Genomic DNA, 17,404 nt, shown 5'->3' on the forward strand with positions numbered 1-17,404 from the left:
AGAGCGAAAAAAAAAAGTAAATTTTTTGAGAAACCAATCTAGTGCGTGCCGTGTTATCTCTCGTTCAGTCCGATTCCAGAAAATTGTAACAATGTTCTATAATATTCTATACAAGGTTCTGGTCTACGGAACCTCATGAGGTCCAGTATGGATGGGTTCTCATCTGGCCAGACCTCACCATTGTGACTTGTTGGGGGGGGGAAGGGGGTCATTATGTTACACCGTGACTCCCATGCAGTGTCCTGGACTCCTGGAGTAGAGTACATGCGCCATTCTTATTGCCAGTGTTATTTTTTCCGGTGCTAACCTTTCAGTGTCATTTCATAGAGTATTTGATTCCGGACCAAAATGTAACGCACTTTAGATAAAAATGTTGCCGTTTCCTGCCTGAAAACATCCCTAAAGTTCCTGCCACTCGGTGTCTCCCTTCCAGATAATTTGCAGTTCACTTATTGTCACTAAGGAAGTTGCATCCATAGATGCAAGACGGAGTCACAGAGAGTGGAAGGAGGAGGGTCTCTTCTCTCTTCCTCCACACACACTGCTTGCTCTATGCAATGGACTAAACATTCTGCACATCTCACAACTTACATTGTAAGAAAAGTTGTTATCCTATCGCATAAGCAAAACAGCAAGACAGCAAGCAGCTTTAATGTGTCAAGGAGCTTTTTAGCCCATGTAGCTTTCATGTGGCCCTTGAGCAATATGAATGACCGGGCAGATTCACTTGTACTTTTCAATTACTTGGGGTGGGGATTATCTTTTTTGCCAGAATGGAGGGAAGGTACAGAGATCATCTGAAGTCCGTTTTTGTCTTCGAGAAGAGGCTCACAAGACCCTGAAACGTGATGGATTTTGAGAGTTATCATTAAGTCTTGAAGTTTTCTGCTGATCCCTTGTGGTCATTTTTGGACTTTGCTTCTATTTGATATCCCATCGCTGATGCCTGGGGCTTTTGGGCTTCTTTGACTTTATACATTTTCATCCCGGGGTAAAAAGAGCTGCGGAGTCGATGTCGGAGTCGGGACCAATTTGGGGGTAGGTGAACCAAGTTAGCAATGATTGTGTAGTGACTTAGTTACATATTTACTGTCATAGGAACCCAATTTATTGACTTCTAGGATCGGCTTTACTGTATCTGACCAACCATGGCTGCCAGCCATTTATTAAGAAGTCTGAGTCGGCGCTGTGAAGAGTTGGAGGAGAAGTTGGAAGATTGGCCCACCGACACCCCAGCCCTGATGGCTGCGTTGTATAGTAATGCTGTGACTATCGCAACACAACTTCAAGCAATACGTTTCTTTAATTCCATGCAATGTGTCCCGACTGGTCCAGAGAACCGGAGATTTATGATGAGCTTGAGGCACCAGGATGGAAATCTATGCCAATGTAACTTTCCATTATAACTCCCGACAGGAAACTGGTGCGAGTTATAATAAATCCGTCTTGGCTTGCCCCGCCCACAATAGCAAAACATAAACAGGAGCTTGTGGCGCCTGCTAAGAATACCGAACATACGCCTCGATATCATCCCACCATGCTAGCGGGTATATACACGAGGGCCACTTCCCTCCTTCCATTGTGTGATGATGCGACACATTGTTGCGATGCGCCATTGTGTGTGTTCCGGTGGCTTTAGCTACATGTACTATTAGTATCAAGGCATTAGGGGGTGGCAATTTAAGGACGTTGGCGCTTTAATCCATCGGGTGCTTTTTTTCCTCAAATTTGTATTTCTCAACACAAAAATTTATATAATCTGTAGAAGACATTTCACACAAGATAAAAGAGGCGCAAACAGAGCGAGTTTGACATTAAAAAATATAATTGATATGCAAGACATTTCATTGGATTGGAAATAAAAAGGTAGTTATTTCCTATTGTGTATATGGTTTTATTCTTCTGACATGGCACAACCCCGCAGTATCCCCACTAGAAGATCCATACAACGCTTCACGGCCAGAGCGATCATGACCTAGTTATACAAGCCCTTCAGTAATAGAAAACATTACTATTTGTCATGGATACCATGACCCCAGTTTACCCCTTGCAATGCATTGTATGGTGCTCCGAAAAAAGGGGGAGGGGGGATTACAATGAGAATGGGAAAGGTCAGGAAGAAAAAATATACAATAATTGTGTGGATAAACAAAATAATAATAAAAAAAAAAATAAAAAAAAAAATATTGCGAGCCAAATATTAAGAAAAAAAATTTGAATTTTTTTGAAATTTTTGCAAATGAAAAATCCACTTCCTTTCATCCAAATAGGGAACCTTTGGCAATAAGCCCCATCCAGAGGAGTAGGAAAATTTCCCAAAAAAAAAAATTTCAAAAAATTAAATGGCGACGCAATGCATTGCAAGCCCCTCTGTCGGCACATGGGCTCCTTCTAAGACACAGGGACTATTTCTATATATCCTGAGGAGTAAATTGTACAGAGAAGGTAATGGTTTGGCCTTTTAGTACCAGTCACATGCCCATACAAAAAAATAAACCTGCCCCGGTATGATTCCACAGGACAGATTTTCCTCTGAAGTAGTATATATATATATATATTTATATGCAGAAATTCATCTTTAAATTATGTCCCAAGACCATCCGTCCCTCCATGAACTGGTTCGGATGACCTCAGACAGCATTATTCTAGTGTATGTTTAGCATCCGTCCCTTACCGAGACCTCCCGTAGTCTGCAGTTCATCCGGCCTCGGTTTGGCCACCATAAAAATCATCAATAGGTCAATCTAACTACTTGGCTTTAAAACGAAACATGAAAAAATAATAATACATATTTCATATGGGAGGATGACATTGTTCACACAGCCACTCCAGAATCAGTCTTAAAAAATAAATGAGGGGGAAAAAAAAAAAAATTAAATATATTCAAAAATTTAAAAAAAAAAAAAAAAAAAAAAAAAAGTTATCACCCTTTCACCAACAAAACCCTATAAATATTTGCCACCGTACTTTACCCAGATCACACACACGTCCTCTCAAACACAGACTGAAATCAGATTACAGAACATAAATACTTGGGGGGGAGGAGGGGAAAGAAAAAAAAAAAAAAAAAAAAAAAACGGAACAAAAAAAAAAATCTACACAGAAAAACATCTAGTAGCACCTAGAACCAAAAAAAAACAAAAACAAACAAAAACATTTAGAATAAGAAACCTAAATTGCTATAAACCCATACGGCAGCAAATGGGTGGAAAAAAAACAACAACAAAAAAAATCCCGTTCAGGTAAGACGCATCGGTGAAACTCATGCACTGCCAGAGAAGCGGCTGTGGCAGCGCAGGGGTTAGACGATTGCATGTAAAGGCCAACAGAAACAATATGGAGTCCAGTTTTCCCAGTCCCATGATACGTTTCTATGGGTTATTTAAGCAGCCACGTTCAGCCGCCCCACGTTCTGTAGGAAGAGAAGTCCGTGCGTAAGGAGAGAGGGGAGGTCACTCACGTCCGCTTATTCTCCCAGAATCAGTTTGACGAAAGACGCCACATCAGTGTTCTTGGATGCATGCAGCGTAAAGAACGGGTGTTGCTGCGGGAAAGTACAAAATCATCATTTACAAAGAAAAAAATTTTTTTTAAAGAAATTTGAAGAGCAGAAATTGGATAAAATGTTAAGTTTACTATAGTCTAATTTTACACCGCTCCCCCTTGCTGTTGTCTATCTTCTATTTCTGCTCACAGAGTCACCAGTGGTTGAGTCCATATGTAGGCACAATATAATATATACAAAACTTGTATGGTATGGCAATTGTAATTAGAAGCAACACCTAAAAGGCATTATTCCCATTGGATTATACTTACATGAATGATACTATTATAGAAACTATACTGTTGCTGTGAAGTCATTCACACACATATTAGGAGTCCCTTGTGCATTTTCTTATCCAATAAAGTGAAATCCTGAATTTTGGGGGTCTAAACTTTACCACCGTCCAGGATCCCAACGGCTGTTCATAGGGATTCAGATGGAGGAGAGTATGGACTGTCAGGAAGACAATCCCTAAAAATCTCTGTGTCCCCAATACTGATGGCCTGTGGGGTCTGACAGACCTATAGAGATCAGCTGTTTTGGAACATTATACTGGCCCTATGATGGGATCACTATTAGGAAGATGGGTAACCCCCAGTCTATACGTACCATAAGCTCTGCGTAAGTCGGACGCTCTTTGGAATTCTTCTTCAAGCTGCGAACAGAACAAAGTTTACGTGAGTCTCATCTCTGTAGCATATACACAGGGGGGATCGGGCCCAAGGCCTCAACCAAAAAGGTCTTACTAGGTGCCCTCACCGCCATAGGATGGGGCCTTCTCCAACTCTTTAGCCCTAGAACCCCCAATCGCCTTAGGCTGGCCCTACACGTTGGAATTTTGTTGGCTGAAATGGTGGAATTCAACAATTATCCATGAAAATACTACCAATAATGAGATCGACCCTGCGGGATATTTGCCGCCAGTGGTCAGCTCAGAATAGCAGTTTTTGGCAGATCGGCCCAGTTGCGTAGACTCAGTGTGCATGATGGCTGTAAACAGCGTAATGTGTATGGGAAGCTATACTACTGGGGGCACAAAGATGGCTGCCATCACTCAAATGAGGCGCTTTCCCTGCAGTGCCCCTACAGGAGAAGTGAAGAATTACAGTGTCCATTCTATACAACATTTCCAATGGGCAATACAGGACTGGAGGGGCCCTTTCTGTAACCCCCTCCGCTCCCACCAACAGAGGGCCCTCATCCATTAATAGAATAATCTATAATAATCTAATAATCTATCCATAGGGTCTATGGAACTGCTGTTTTTTTTTACTGTTTGTTTTTTGTTTTTGTTTTTTTTTTTGGGGGGGGGGGAGGGTGTTTAAGCTGAACCAACATTTTATGAACTATACATATTACAGGGCGTTTTTATAGTCCAACATTATTATATTGATGCAGGGGCTAACATCTCCCCCCTCCCTTCCCTGAAAACCTCATGAAGGAGTGTAAATGGGCATGAAAATAAACCCATGAGTGTTCACACCACATGACAGGACGCATCACAACAAGGGTCAGTGTCAGACACATCCGTTGCAGCACTGCTGGAATAGTCGCCCGTCCTTCGTCAGGACGCATCCTGCGATTGCTTCCGGCCCAGTGATCTTGGGGAAACTTTCCAGACAGACAATAGCAAGACAGGTTGCATCAGGCACAACCAGTAAAACGTGAGCTGGGAAACTAATAAAAGCCAGGCCTATGGGAATCCAGAAACCTAAGGGGAAACCGCCGGATACACTTCTCCTGCCCCGGCCTAGTGGTAAACACATTGCTCATATTTACGGTATTAACATAGTAATAACAGCGTGTATATAGCACATCACCTTCAGGTACTGGACCATAGTCCGTCCAAATTTCCCTCTTTCACAGAATCTATCTGTCATTGTGGATCCATTTTTGGCTTTGATCGCTTTTTGTTAGGTGTCGCAGGGGCAGAAACATTTACAACTGACATCATATATTATTAAAATAGGGGTCTCGCTGGGATCTATCATGGCATTGCTCGTCACTTAAAGGGGATGTCTGCAGAGTTAAAGTTACTTTAGTCCTCCGGCAGATTCTTCATGTTGGCGGCCCAGGGTCTCCGTCCTGGTTCACGTCACTGGAGTCAGTCAGATCTCTCTGCCCCCTGCCCCAATGTCACAAAAACCAAGCCCCATAGTACAGGTAAGCCCCTGCAAAACCAGGAGAGGAGATAGGGGTCTGATCATGCGACCCAGGGGTGGGAACCGGGTGAATTAAGTTAAATGCAACTCCTTTAAAAAGGGGTTAACTGGAGGGGGGGGGGGGGGGAGAGTAATAAGGAGTTACTAGAGAATTCTCTGCCCAAATCCTCCAGTTACCTGTATGGTAAGGGGAAGGGGGACTGGCTCAGACTCTCAGGGACTTCACTAATTCATCCGATTGTTGGGTTTTATGCTCCAAGACGTATGCTTTCTCAAGAGTCCCGGACAATGACAAGCCTCATCTATCTATCTATCTATCTATCTATCTATCTATCTATCTATCTATCTATCTATCTCATGTGATTGTCTACGTAATCTGCACAGACCACTAGAGGGCGACTCTAAATGCATCATATACTGTTCAAGGGAACCCAAAAACTCCCATCTGATAATGCCCTGGAGAAGAGGTGGCTGCAGGTTTACCCTCGATAACACACAGAGAACATCTCCATCTGTAATAATAGAACAACAACTCCCATCATCACTCACCACTGTGAGGTAAAGTCGACAAAGTCTGCAGAAAACTTGTCCGCAGGCAGCTGAGGAGACGGCTCCTCCACCACCTGTTTTAGTTGCTGGAAAGGAGTACCCCAAGAGTCGTAAGGAAACCGCAGGATGGCGAGCTCAATCTAAAGAAGAGACGAGAATGATGACACGGAACATTTTAAAAAATTGCTACTTTTTTTGTTTGTTGCTGCTCTATCTATCTATCTATCTATCTATCTATCTATCTATCTATCTATCTTTTTTTTCTTCTTATGGTAGAGTTGGAAGGGACCTCAAGGGCCATCGGGTCCAACCCCCTGCGAGTGCAGGTTTTCCTAAATCATCCCAGCTATATGTTTCTCCAGATTCCGCTTGAAGATTTCCATTGATGGAGCGCCCACCACCTCCCGTGGCAGCCTATTCCACTCTCTCACTCCCCTCACTGTCAGAAAGTTTTTCCTAATGTCTAATCTGTATCTCTTTCCCTTTAGTTTCATCCCATTGCTTCTTGTACTTCCTTGTGCTAATGAGAATAGGGGAGATCCCTCTGCACTGTGACTACCTTTCAGATATTTGTAGACTGCTATTAAATCTCCCCTCAGCCTTCTCTTCTGCAAACTAAACAATCCCAGTTCTTTTAGCCGCTCCTCATAGGACATGGTTTGCAGACCTTCCACCATTTTGGTTGCTCTTCTCTGGACTTGTTCCAATATATCGATGTCTTTCTTGAATTGAGGCGCCCAGAACTGTACACAGTATTCCAGGTGTGGTCTGACCAGGGAAGAGGACAGCGGAATAATGACCTCTCTTCATCTAGATTCAATGCTTGTCTTAATCCATCCCAGAATTGTATTCGCCTTTTTTGCAGCAGCACCGCACTGTTGGCTCATGTTGAATTTGTGATCTACTATTATGCCCAAGTCCTTTTCCCCTCTGCTATCACTTAGTTCTATTCCTCCCATACTATATATGTTTTTTACATATCTATCTATCTATCTATCTATCTATCTATCTATCTATCTATCTATCTATCTATCTATCTCTCTATACACACATACAATGAATCTAGAGGTAAAATGATCTAAACCAAAACGCAGGGAACAAGTCTTAAAGACAAGACAACTGTAAGACTCTACTGCCACCATGTGGTGAGACGCTGTAACTGTGACCTCACTGAAGGACATTTCCTAATAATCCCCTGGCACCAAAGCAGGAATTAAATATTGCATTGTCTATTAAAGGAAAACTGCAACATCCTCACACAACAGTGCAAAAAGCATAAAACTATAGTATAAAATAATAAAAGTAACTACTACAATGATGTCAGGAATGATGATCTTACCAACATTGCGGAAACGCAGCTTTTTTTTGTTGCAGCGGTTTTTGAGCCAAAGTCAGGAGTGTAGTAAAATGACAAAATAGAAAAGAAGTTCTTTGACTTTTCCCTTCTGTTAAATCCACTCCTGACTTTGGCTAAAATACCATAGCAAAATCTGCAACAACAACAACAACAACAACAAAAAAGCTGCGTTTCCACAACATGGGGCCTTAAAGTAAACCTTTCACCACCTCCACCAACTCACTGCGTCATTCAATAGGGGCCGCTCCGCTGATTCTGGCGCAGTTGGAATTTTTTCTCTAGCCCCCACCATTCCTGAGAAATCATTATTTTTAGTTTTAGCCTCCAATATGCTAATTTGGCTCCCTACTATTAAGTGGGCCGTCCTGGACTGGAGCAGGTAGACAGGGACCGCCCACCAGACAATAGGAAACATAAATGTGCTGAAAGTAACAAAGGATTGCTCAGGAATGGTGGGGGATAGAGACAAAATTCCAACTGTGCCAGAATCAGTGAAAGTTCCCCTATTGAAGGATGTAAAGAGTTGGAGGAAGTGAAAGGTTCCCTTTAAAGGGAGTTTAACATCTCAAAGCAATGACACCTTGCAGTTTATCACTTTTTCATTGGTGGGGCTCCAAACTAGTCAGGACCCACAATGATCCTAAAATCAACTGCTCTGGGCAAAAATTATTTTATAGAAGTTATGAAGGAGTTAATAAAAATTACATTAACTAGGCCGACATATGACAATAAAGAGGCTGCAAAGCCTTGTATTAACCTGTTCAGCTCCTCCAACTTATTGTGCACGCAACAGGGTCTTTTTAACCCCTTGCTGACTTCATACGTGCGGGAGTGGGGGACCCGCAGCCGGCAACAGCCAGGCACCCCAGAGATAAGACAGACCACATAAAAAAATCAATCCCGCTCTCACCATAGTAATCCCCAGACTCCATATGTCAGACTTGACGCTGTAGCCTTTCTGGTTCAGCTCCGGGTTTATTCTTTCAGGCTGTGTAACACGGACAGAAGAGATTTATTATAAAAGTAAGACCGGGCAAAGGAGATCATCAGACCAATCGAGAAAGGGATCAAATGGATTATTTATCTGCTTCTGGGAAAGTTGGGTAAAAACAAACATGGCCATAACCAGCTTCAGACTACAGAGATGTGAGTAAATGTGCAATGATAAGGGGGTCAGGAGAAGTCGCACGGCCCCTGTACACAAGCCTAGAGAGCCGGGACGGGGAGAAAAGAATTTTTTATTGACTATTTTTTATATATTTTCTTTAGAATTTGTTACAAATGTTGCAAGTGACTGTTCCGGGCTGGAAAAATAATAAAAGTGGACCTCTAGCGCCACCTAATGGAAGGTAACGACAGCGAACCACAGTCTGGATGAAACGGGACTACAATGTGATGATGGAAATAAACCAAACCAAGGAAACCTCTAAGGTCGGAGCGCGGCACTTACAGCCATGTACGGTTTGCAGCCGGCGTCCATTGTTTTAGCTACTGAGTCCACTAGGTATCCGCTGATCCCAAAATCGCACATCTTCACCTGCCCCTGCTTGTTAATAAGGACATTGGAGGGTTTCACATCTGCAAACGAAAAAACACTAATGTAATATGGGGACGGAGCGGAGGTCATACGTATAGCCCGCCATTATAGTCATTGTGCGCCAGCGTCCTCATGACAACACTTCCTGGCTGTCCTCAGACCAGGCTAGTATAGGGACAGGATACAGATCCTAACCGCCATTAATGATAGAACAGCAGAGGACCCCTTTAAATCCAGATACACAAGTATTCTGCCACAAGGGGAACGATGGTCACATGTCCCAGGCACCTTATACCTCTACCTGTACCTTCCCTTTAATTCAGCTCTGTCAGTGAACCAGAACATACACATTTACATCCAGGACCCCAATCCTGAGCAAAGATATTATTTTTTTACTGCTTTCTTCCAAAAACAATGCTACGCCACCCAAGGGTTGTGTCTGGCATAGCTTAGAAGCTCCATTGCAGCAGCAATACCACACATAACCTGTGGACAGGCGTGGCGCTGTTATTTTTGGAATAAGATGGACGTGTGTATTGTAATCCCGTGAAGTCAGGACTATGATAGGGACGGCTGTGGCCTCTTATCAAGTGCAGCTACGCACTGTATAGAGGATATACTTGGTATTGCAGCTCAGCCCCATGCAACTGTAGCAAACCCTAAAGCTGCGAGACGAGGTCTGTGCAGGGTTTCAGTCTCATTGTAGCAGATACGCTGAAAACGTGGAAGAATGAAACCACGAAGAGGCAAATTATCAAGACTGGCATATCATACGTCAGTCTTTATAACTGGCCTCACTGCTACAGAGATTGGGGCTTGAGGGGAACATTTGGTGTAAGGAAGGGCCCCATGCGCCTCAATACTATGTCATGTACTTATCTGCACATCCTTGGTTATTACTGCCTATAAACATTACATACCTGGACACCGCTGCTACATGGCGGAGGGGGCACTTACCTCTATGGATCACAGAGAGTTTACTATGTAGATGTTCTAACGCTCTAACAATCTGTCAGGAGAAACAAGAGAGAATAGATTAGGGAAGGGTCAAGTGGAAAGGATTCGCTAGTAACACCACCGAGGTGGGAACCATAAGAGTAACAGGACCATCCCTGCCTGAAGGTCAAGCAGGAGCACCAAAATGGCTGATGTCTGGAGTAAGGTGGTGCAGGTGCCCCCAGGGGGCCATAGGGTCCTCTGCTACATATGAGTACATCAAAAGGCAATGAATAAACCGTATACATCATCGCCTGCTATAGGGGGAAGTAAAAACTAACCTACAGGATGTATCCCCATACCACATTGGACACCTCATGAATTTAGGGTTCGGCACAAAGAGATGCCACTTACAGAAACTGCTATTTTGCCCAGGATATCCTCTGGGATTGTCAAGCCTTTGTCTATCACGTTCTTGTAGAATTTGTCCAGAGATGTGTCCATGAGCTCCATACAGATCCAAACATCTCCCTGCAAGGAAAAGGGGGAAAAACATATTACAAGGGTCTAGCAAGGGTCGCTACACCAACAAGACGGTATCAGATAGAGGACTGTGGTGCTGGGAGTCCCCGGCCCTGCACAGTGGTGGGCCTAGAAGGTATGGATAACATATGGTCTAGAAATCTAGGACCGAACACGACTGTCTGACACCGCAATCACAGGAGAAATAACTCATATCGATGGATAGTAAATATGACAGGACAAGACCGCAACGCAACCTGAGGATACGGTTTGTAACTACAGGATATGTGACATATAGATTAGCATTATACATTGGGAGCCGTATTATAGTAGTTATATTCCTGTACATAGGAGTAGTATTATAGTAGTTATATTCTTGTACATAGGAGGTAGTATTATAGTAGTTATATTCTTGTGCATAGGAGTTGTATTATAGCGGTTATATTCTTGTACATAGGAGTAGTATTATAGTAGTTATATTCTTGTACATAGGAGGTAGTATTATAGTAGTTATATTCTTGTCCATAGGAGTAGTATTATAGTAGTTATATTCTTGTACATAGGAGTAGTATTATAGTAGTTATATTCCTGTACATAGGAGTAGTATTATAGTAGTTATATTCTTGTACATAGGAGCAGTATTATAGTAGTTATATTCTTGTACATAGGAGTAGTATTATAGTAGTTATATTCTTGTACATAGGAGTAGTATTATAGTAGTTATATTCCTGTACATAGGAGTAGTATTATAGTAGTTATATTCTTGTACATAGGAGCAGTATTATAGTAGTTATATTCCTGTACATAGGAGTAGTATTATAGTAGTTATATTCTTGTACATAGGAGCAGTATTATAGTAGTTATATTCTTGTACATAGGAGCAGTATTATAGTAGTTATATTCTTGTACATAGGAGCAGTATTATACTAGTTATATTCTTGTACATAGTAGTATTATAGTAGTTATATTCCTGTACATAGGAGTAGTATTATAGTAGTTATATTCTTGTACATAGGAGGTAGTATTATAGTAGTTATATTCTTGTACATAGTAGTATTATAGTAGTTATATTCCTGTACATAGTAGTATTATAGTAGTTATATTCTTGTACATAGGAGTAGTATTATAGTAGTTATATTCTTGTACATAGGAGTAGTATTATAGTAGTTATATTCTTGTACATAGGAGGTAGTATTATAGTAGTTATATTCCTGTACATAGGAGCAGTATTATAGTAGTTATATTCTTGTACATAGGAGGTAGTATTATAGTAGTTATATTCTTGTACATAGGAGCAGTATTATAGTAGTTATATTCCTGTACATAGGAGTAGTATTATAGTAGTTATATTCTTGTACATAGGAGTAGTATTATAGTAGTTATATTCTTGTACATAGGAGTAGTATTATAGTAGTTATATTCTTGTACATAGGAGTAGTATTATAGTAGTTATATTCTTGTACATAGGAGTAGTATTATAGTAGTTATATTCTTGTACATAGGAGTAGTATTATAGTAGTTATATTCTTGTACATAGGAGGTAGTATTATAGTAGTTATATTCCTGTACATAGGAGCAGTATTATAGTAGTTATATTCTTGTACATAGGAGGTAGTATTATAGTAGTTATATTCTTGTACATAGGAGGTAGTATTATAGTAGTTATATTCTTGTACATAGGAGCAGTATTATAGTAGTTATATTCCTGTACATAGGAGTAGTATTATAGTAGTTATATTCTTGTACATAGGAGGTAGTATTATAGTAGTTATATTCTTGTACATAGGAGTAGTATTATAGTAGTTATATTCTTGTACATAGGAGTAGTATTATAGTAGTTATATTCTTGTACATAGGAGTAGTATTATAGTAGTTATATTCTTGTACATAGGAGGTAGTATTATAGTAGTTATATTCTTGTACATAGGAGCAGTATTATAGTAGTTATATTCTTGTACATAGGAGGTAGTATTATAGTAGTTATATTCTTGTACATAGGAGCAGTATTATAGTAGTTATATTATTGTACATAGGAGTAGTATTATAGTAGTTATATTCTTGTACATAGGAGGTAGTATTATAGTAGTTATATTCTTGTACATAGGAGGTGGTATTATAGTAGTTATATTCTTGTACATAGGAGGTAGTATTATAGTAGTTATATTCTTGTACATAGGAGCAGTATTATAGTAGTTATATTCTTGTACACAGGAGTAGTATTATAGTAGTTATATTCTTGTACATAGGAGTAGTATTATAGTAGTTATATTCCTGTACATAGTGGGCAGTATTATAGTATGCTTTGCTGGTTTAGTTAAAACATTTCTAGAGCTGGCGATCATGAAAAGTGAAAACTACCTTCTAACCACAAATGTCCTCAGAGCAGTTCTCACTTCCTCTAGTCCTATAAGCAGCTCACAAAGTACTTCGCTCCCTCCACCCCATAATAAACCTACCTCTCTAAACAGCGCTCCGTAAAATGTGACCGTGAAGTCGCAGTCGACTGTGCGCATCGATATATCGAGATCCATCAGAAGTCGCTTTTGTTCCTGGCTGTTCACGGTCGCTCTGATGCGCTGCGGAGGACAGAACAGAATCACATATCAGTACGGAGCGCTACGGCTAAACCTAAAGGGGTATATTCTGGTTATTTTGTGCTACCCCTTATGCACAGGATACACAATAACCTGCCAAATGGCCGGATCCCTGGGGACAGACCCCCTGCAATCAAGAGAGGCAGGGTCCCGTGTAGTCATCTGAATGGAGTGGCACAATAAGCATACACGTTAGTGCTGCATTCAGTCTCTAAGGGACCGCTGGAGAAAGTTGTATTCTGCCTTCTCCAGCAGTCACCTAGAAGAAGACCATGTGCAACCAGCTCCTCCATTCACTTGGGGGCACAAGAACGACTTTTTGGGGGTCGCAGGGAGTCTCAGCAGACCTGAGAATAAGACAAGTTGGAGAACAGAGTATTCTTAAACACTTTTTGTCCACCATCCTCCTGACAAGTGCCGCCATATTGTACAGTAGTACAGGGATGATCCAACATATACAATGTAAACTTACATATAAACATACAGATTCCGTCATACAAGATCTCTCTCTCTATACCCATGTTCATCAGATTCTATTGCAGAAAGGTTTCCTGGCTGGTTCCGACCCAGAGTCATCTGATCAGAACCGACCCCCAGCCCCGACTTCTCCCACCTCTCCCCAAAAACTGGTATTATGTGTACCATGGGGGGTTGGCTGCATACAACATTACAATATTAACTATAGACCATATAGTATAAATCTGCGAACATGGGAGAGGAGTCGAAGCGTCCAGCCGGGAAACCCACCTGCAATAGAGGATGCAAGTGTAGAACAGATTAAAAAGGAGAGTTGTCAGGAATGAGTAAATGGAAGTAAAAACATTGCAGGAGACCTCGAAAGTAATGGGGTGTTTGTTTGAAAAGTTCAGTCTCCCATTAAAAGTAGAGCAGGGCGATATTGCCACAAAAATAAAACCTTGATTTTTTTGCAACCCTGGGGACAATTTCCAATTTAAATCGCGATTTTCTTAAAGAAAAAAAAAAAAACACGTTTATTATATTAGAATTTTTTTTTTTGTGTGTGTGTGGGTGGGGGGAGGGGGGGAGTAAAATAGAGAAAGCATGGAGGTTTGGCTATTTTGATATTTTTTTCCTGCTACAGTGTTTATCATATGTGAAGGGGAATTTTTAATATTTTTTTTAACCACTTCAGTACCGGCCAATTTGTGCTCCGGGACCAGACACATTTTCTGTTTTTTTTTGTATGTGCAGTTTTGAGGGCTGTAACATTTTTCCCGTATGTCTCATTCAACTAATTTTTGCATCTTTTTTCGGGGACACTTAGGGCTTTATTTTTATGTTGTTTTTATTTTCGAATGTGTTTTAAAAAAATTTTATATCCGGGAAAATATAAACAAAATAGGAGGAAAATTGTGTCTGGTTTTCACTTTATTTTTTTTTAATTTTATTTAATAACACAAAGCGCTACAGAAAAACTTTTATAAAATAGTTTTTCCTCTCCATTACGGTAATTTTTATTTTGTATGGTGTTGTCGGGGGTGGGGCTATACCTTTAATAACAGCGTTTTATTAGCGTATTATTTTTCTTTATTTTTTTAAATTATTTTATTTACTTTTTTTTTTACTTTTTTATTATTATTTTTTTTTTTTTTTTCAGATTGTGTCCCCATAAGGTGATAAGAGACCTTTGGGGACATCTGATCACTTTTTTTTTTTTTTTTTGTTAGGGAGGCCGATTTCCCCTATAACTGAGGCTGCTACATTTAGCCTCCTGCACACTGTTCTTTACACTTACAGAGCTGATCTGGGTTCTGTAGGACCCAGCAGCTCTTGTAAGACACTGAGTCCAGTGGATCACGTGACCACCGGGTCAGAGGGCGGCCGCATCATGGCGGCGCCCATAGCCATGTATACAGCTTTCATTGAGCGCTGTATACACAGCGATCGAGAAGGCAGGGGAGGTAATAAATCTTCCCTGCCATCTCTCTGGGAGCTCCGGCTGAAGTTACAGCCGCTCCCAGTATCAGCAGCTGCATGATCCCAGTTCAGCTGCTGTGTTCTGATTGGACGTACTGGTACATCCTATCAGAACTAGGCAACCAGTATCCGGACGTTTATAGTCTATGGGCGGTCTGGAAGTGGTTTAACAAAAAAACCACATCCAACATCCAAAAATACCAAACTCTACAATTTTACAGATATATCTTTGCGACACAATTTCTACAAGATGGCCAACATTATGTTCAGGTGACCCTACAAGGTATCTCATCTTCACTCATTCCTGGGGATAGACTCCCTTTAACACTTTCATGACAGGGCGATGTTTTGCATCCTTTTTCACAGAAACAGAATTCTCCTCTTAGGGCGGGTTCGCACCTGCTCCCGGTCTCCACTTTAGCCAATCCGGCCGGTTTCCATCTTCCGCCCCAAGAAACTGGACAGGGGATGTAAAGCCGGCGATCAGTTTTCAAACCCCTTCACTTGAATGGGTTTGCAAAGTGAGCACCCGTGAGCGTCTTCTGCCTCTCCGCAGAACCGGACACAAAGTCCTGCATGTCCGAAAACTGAGCGCCGGTATCCCGCTCTTGATTAGGCCCGAATAAATGGGCGCCGCAACTGTCTCAGCCACGGAATCCGCGGGAAGAAGGGGCAATTCGCTTCTATTTCCCACTAGCGGGGAAAAAATAGCGAGAAGTTACCGTCCAAATGAACAGGAGCCCTTTTTGCAGACGGATTTTGAGGCGGATTCAGTGTCAAAACCTGTCTGCAAAATACTCTGTGTGAACACACCCTTACTGGGGACCGATTTTCTTCATTTCCACATCTTGGTGGATCCTACAAACGGTGCTTAAGAGTTGAGCTGCAGAGATATAAGATAACACACATACTAACAGGTTTCTTCTTGTACAATATAGACGCCATTTATAACCTGTATTCCGCCAACGCCACATTCTGACCATCAATCCTTTCCACCATGACGGACGTCAGCACACAGCTCTTACCGGTATATAAGCTACACTGGGTAATATAAGTGCTACCTCTTACCTTTACAGCCATGATCAGCTCGCTCGGTACATGTCGCATCTTCTCCACCACGCCATAGGCTCCTCGGCCCAGCTCTTCGATAGGTAATAAGTCATCGGCTTTCACCTCATAGTTCTATGCACAAAGAGATAGAAGAACATTAGAACCCGTGTCATACAATTGGTAAGACTGTAGTAACGCCATGTGTGTCCCAGTCAGCCCGCAGCGCTGTATGGCCTGGAGAGCTGCCAGGAGGGTCATTCCCATTCGGATGGCACCTCCTTCCCTTGCAGGCCAGCTGAGAATGTGCTGCGTAATTGGAAAGCTCTTGGCACGCGGCGTCATCGCATGCAGCTCCTGGAATGGCCTCCATTAACTACTTATAGCAGAGCCAGGGCTTGTCATGTGCAGGTCACGGCTGCGCAAGGGTAAAAAGTTTCCTCGGTCAGTTATCTGACAGCACATAAAAGTTTAAGGCGGCCATTTACACTTCTGCTGCTTACGGCACAACGCCGCAGAAGGGCTTACTAGAACCGGCGTCACCGGTCGCAAGGATTTTGGCAGCTCCAGGGATAAAGGCTCCACCGGGAACACAATGTTCCATTCTTATGTCATGGGCATATCTGAAGTGACAGGTACACGGAATCAGACTTAAAATAAAGAACAGCTCATTCGCCTCCAACTTCCAAAAGTTTCCACCGGGCTCGGCCGCCCGGCTCCTGTAAGCTCAGCAGGTTCCCTTCAGTCGACAGACGGGATTAAGAGGGAACATTGTACAAGCCTCTGCTGGTTACAAGGACCCGGGTAACATATTAACGTGAAGGCTCGACGAAGCTGGATTATAGAGGACATCGGGAACTGCTTAAACAGCAACTACATGATATATTATTATACAAGACGTACACTATATACAGGACTGGGAGGGGGGTATATACTCCACAGTGGTGGACCAGACTGTTAGCAACGGGACAACCATGAGGAACATTACCTACAACTGAAAGCCGCATGTTATGACAATGAATGGGTTACTATATCCTTAAGACAAGCCATCAGATTAGAGGGGGTTCAATACTCGACACCCGCACGGAGCTGCACTTTGACACCCAGTTGCATCGTCTTCACCGTTTACCAAAAACAGCGCCATACATTGTGTAGTGGCTGTGTGTGATACTGCAGTCCAGTCATAGGACTGAGATGCGGACAGGTTATGTAACCAAT

At 41.9% G+C, this 17,404-nt stretch overlaps 1 protein-coding gene across 2 annotated transcripts in view; it reads right to left on the reverse strand.

The window, feature by feature from the left end:
- Window positions 1-3,078: 3,078 nt before the first annotated feature.
- MAP2K6 (mitogen-activated protein kinase kinase 6) overlaps window positions 3,079-17,404 on the reverse strand; it is a 32,748-nt gene continuing 18,422 nt past the window's right edge. The window contains exons 5-13 of one of the 2 annotated variants that reach the window (XM_075279262.1): window positions 16,208-16,321; window positions 13,064-13,183; window positions 10,500-10,616; window positions 10,107-10,158; window positions 9,063-9,190; window positions 8,523-8,600; window positions 6,256-6,395; window positions 4,154-4,199; window positions 3,079-3,544 (exon numbers count right to left, since the gene is read on the reverse strand). In XM_075279262.1, the coding sequence (XP_075135363.1) occupies window positions 3,467-3,544; window positions 4,154-4,199; window positions 6,256-6,395; window positions 8,523-8,600; window positions 9,063-9,190; window positions 10,107-10,158; window positions 10,500-10,616; window positions 13,064-13,183; window positions 16,208-16,321 (873 nt within the window). In that variant the 3' untranslated portion in view covers window positions 3,079-3,466. The remainder of the gene's footprint in view (window positions 3,545-4,153; window positions 4,200-6,255; window positions 6,396-8,522; window positions 8,601-9,062; window positions 9,191-10,106; window positions 10,159-10,499; window positions 10,617-13,063; window positions 13,184-16,207; window positions 16,322-17,404) is intronic. The other variant, XM_075279263.1, reaches the window with a different exon arrangement.

Source organism: Leptodactylus fuscus, chromosome 6 (genome assembly GCF_031893055.1).
Source record: "Leptodactylus fuscus isolate aLepFus1 chromosome 6, aLepFus1.hap2, whole genome shotgun sequence".
Classification (NCBI taxonomy): Eukaryota; Metazoa; Chordata; class Amphibia; order Anura; family Leptodactylidae; genus Leptodactylus; species Leptodactylus fuscus.